Source organism: Cynoglossus semilaevis, chromosome 1 (genome assembly GCF_000523025.1).
Source record: "Cynoglossus semilaevis isolate Cse_v1.0 chromosome 1, Cse_v1.0, whole genome shotgun sequence".
Taxonomy (NCBI): Eukaryota; Metazoa; Chordata; class Actinopteri; order Pleuronectiformes; family Cynoglossidae; genus Cynoglossus; species Cynoglossus semilaevis.
The window spans coordinates 30,958,942-30,962,310 of NC_024307.1; the positions used below are offsets into that span (position 1 = coordinate 30,958,942).

Genomic DNA, 3,369 nt, shown 5'->3' on the forward strand with positions numbered 1-3,369 from the left:
GTAGACTTTCAGCAGTGTTGATGGAAAACTTGGTCACAAGTAGCACAAAGGTATTCTGAAATGGTATCATTTAGAATTAAAGCCAAGAACTAAGGGACACTTGAATGAACTTACTATTTTTTATCTCACTCTGTAGTTTAGTAATCAATTTGCTTTCTTGCCCCATATGAGACTATAGAGCCATAGAAGTTAAGGGGTGGCTTCAACAACAGCGTACTGTGGCATACCACTGTATTAAACAGTATTGTGCAGCACATGGAGCCTTCATTTTATCCTTTTTCTCTGCAGGACTGTTTCTACACCAAAAACAATGCACGCTGCTTGGAAATTTCACATGATGACACCGAACCTGCTGAAATATTAGATATAAAAGATGTGAGAATCTGATTTGATGTAAGACCAGGATCAACTGCCTGAAGGCAGAGTTCATGGTCCATGAAACACGCTGAGTCACTGCCCCTCTTCCCAGCCTGCCTCACTCTCCACTCTGCTGGTGTTCACACCTCCTACCAGCTCATGTCCAAACATCAGAAGAATGCAGGACGAAAGCTGCCATTCCTAAGTCAAACCTCCCTATGTGTGTGTGCTGAAAACTAAGGGAACTCGATTCAGTTAAAGAAATAAAAAAGTAGAGTTGTGAGAAGTAGAGGCAGAGGCGCCATCATATTACTACAGTGGCAGCTTTAAAACCTGGCGTTACGTCAAGAGTGATGCTAACAATAATTTTGAGTAACATGAATTAATGCTTTACCTTTTCACCTCGCTCTCCCATTTCACCCTGTTAGGAAAGAAAGCAGAGCGTTACATGCAGAAAAGCTCAGGTGGACTTGGACTCAGCCGGGGAATTACTGCAGCCCCTGAGGGTCAGATCGTATCTGGGGTTAACTTCGTGTTAGATTATGGAAAATCTCTCTTGCTATTGATTTTTTTCCCCCCTGTTTTTTTTTTTACAACATACACAGTGTCCTCTATCGGCAAACATTTTTCACTGTCAGTAAAACAGGACGTCTGTGTGAAAAAGCTAAAAACCTAATTGTAAATATAATTCATCCCATTATAACTATGACATACATTACTCTGAGGTATCAAATCACACACGGTTACCCACAATAGATCATGCACACACAATAGCCATTAAAAGTTCACCAAAGAAAAGAAAAGTGAATAAAAAGAAAAACACCACATCATAAAACAAATTTAAAAAAATATTGCTGAAACCAATAAAGAACGTGGTTTGGCTGATGGTAAAATATAAAGAAACATATAAATTATTTCAAAATAGAAAAATTGTGCATGATTGACATGGATTTACAACATCAAGAGCACACTGAAAAGGTGTGCACCAGACCTTGGCTCCTGGGAAACCGTCCAATCCTGAGATGCCAATATCCCCCTATGGACAGCATAACATAACATACACACAGATGCTCTATTGAGTGTGCTTTTTCAGTAATGCAAACTCTGACTTAAGAGATCTAAGATCAAACGATAGAAGAAAGAGTTGTTTTCCTTATAAATGAAGACAAACCAAGGGCTTCAGTCTGAGCCTGTGGGTTTATTACTGTTTGGACAGAGTGGTTTTTTTGCAGCAAAGTTACACTTGCTAATAAATGCCACAAAAAAAAATCAAAAGGTACTAAAACCACAAGCCGCATGACACGGATAAACAAGCTGATTAAAAGCCGTAATTATCTCCGCTTTGATTTTAAATATGCAAAAATGAAGAAGTCCATTTGATGGATGCTGGTTCACCTTTACAGGGTCTGAGAGATGTTTTCTTCCTCCAGCAGCCAACCTCAGTTCCTCTGTTGCCAAAAACAATTAACCTAGTGACCTGTGCAAACCCACCACATCATTAGCCTTTGGGAAGAGTTGGGTGGCTGTTCTTTATTCCAGACACATTCCCTAACCCTGATGATTCTGATTAATGCACCCAGGATGGAACACAAAGGAATCCATTATTTCATTTTTATTTAATTCATGGCTTGAATTTAATTGATGCTGCCTTATGCTGACTATAGGAGTTACTACATGTTTTCATGTTTTTCTTACCCATACGAGAATATCATTGGAGTAATCAGTGTAGAGGAGACCCCTCCCACCTGCCCTCACCACCACATACACCACACTTGCAGCGAAAAGCCGTCATAAGTGCTGGAATCATGTATCATCGCACATATGGGAATCATTGCCATAATGATGATGGAGTCTGATTAAAAAAACTCCCAAACTGGTGCTGATAAGGGTTGCATTAGCGGCCGCTCCCTCTCGGTGGATATCCATGTCAGATCAATATGATGTCTGCCGTTCAACCTGCCGTGGCAGATAGGGCAGCTGTGACTGCCGCACTGTTCAACTTTCTGCATGAGTGACACTTACATAGCATAACATACTCCGTTTAATAAGAACCCATGGGCTTGTGTTTCATAAGCGCTGGCAGGCCACACTCGCTTGCACAAGTATGGAATTAAGCCTTCAGCTTTTGTTGTCTCCGCAGAGTTCACATCCAATTGAGACTCTTTCACTCTGGTTCCCATTACAGCCATGCGTGCCTTTTCTGCTCATCTCTTTATAAACGCATGCTCGGGATTAGAACGATGGTGCCTCTCAAATCATCTCCTTGTCTGTTATCTTTGTCTGTGCCATTTTTTTTAATTCTGGGAAAAAACTTCTTTCCATTCCCCCACTGTGCAACACCTGCACTGTGTCTTCGTCATCTAGCTTCAAAATGAGACACAGAGAGCGCAAGCAGATCCACAAAAAGATACTTTGTGGTTCAGACTTGAAGATGCAGCCCAGGGGATATCTTTCAAACGGCATAACGGTTTGAAATCAGCAGACATTTTCCTCTTCGAAAAGTGGAACATATGGGCTAAAAGAATACTAATGACAGGGTCTGAATGTGGTCTGAAGGCGGCTTTTGAAGAGAAAACAGTTTCAGGTGTTAAAAAAGAAGTTTGTTTGATAAAGCCGTGCTAACTCTGAAAGGAAAATCATCAAATGTCCCACTGAAAATGTTGGAAAATACAGAGCTAACACTGACTTGAACAATATATACATAGACCTTCTGTTTGTATGAACTCACCTTCAGTCCATCAAGACCTGGAACGCCAGGAGGCCCAAGGGAACCCTGGGAAATGAACAAAAAACCCATTAACTGGCCGTGTCAAAAGCTGGTACTTTACAGAGCTGTTAAAAGAAAAGGTCTTAGAGTATAAATATATATCCATGCTAGGGAGGTAGAAGTGACAATGACCAAATGTACTGATGCATTATTCAACTAATAAAAATCAAGACGAACAAATCTGGCAGGGACAAAGTCCAAACAGAGATGATATTGTCATATAAACCAGAGCAACCAATGAGGGC

General features: G+C 40.7%; 1 protein-coding gene across 5 annotated transcripts in view; it reads right to left on the reverse strand.

Moving 5' to 3' along the window:
- Nucleotides 1-3,369, reverse strand: part of col25a1 (collagen type XXV alpha 1 chain) — a 129,634-nt gene that overhangs the window by 26,925 nt on the left and 99,340 nt on the right. For all 5 annotated transcript variants that reach the window (XM_025062607.1, XM_025062601.1, XM_017035024.2 and 2 more), the window contains 3 exons: nt 3,086-3,130; nt 1,349-1,393; nt 752-778 (listed from right to left, as the gene is read on the reverse strand). In XM_025062607.1, the coding sequence (XP_024918375.1) occupies nt 752-778; nt 1,349-1,393; nt 3,086-3,130 (117 nt within the window). The remainder of the gene's footprint in view (nt 1-751; nt 779-1,348; nt 1,394-3,085; nt 3,131-3,369) is intronic.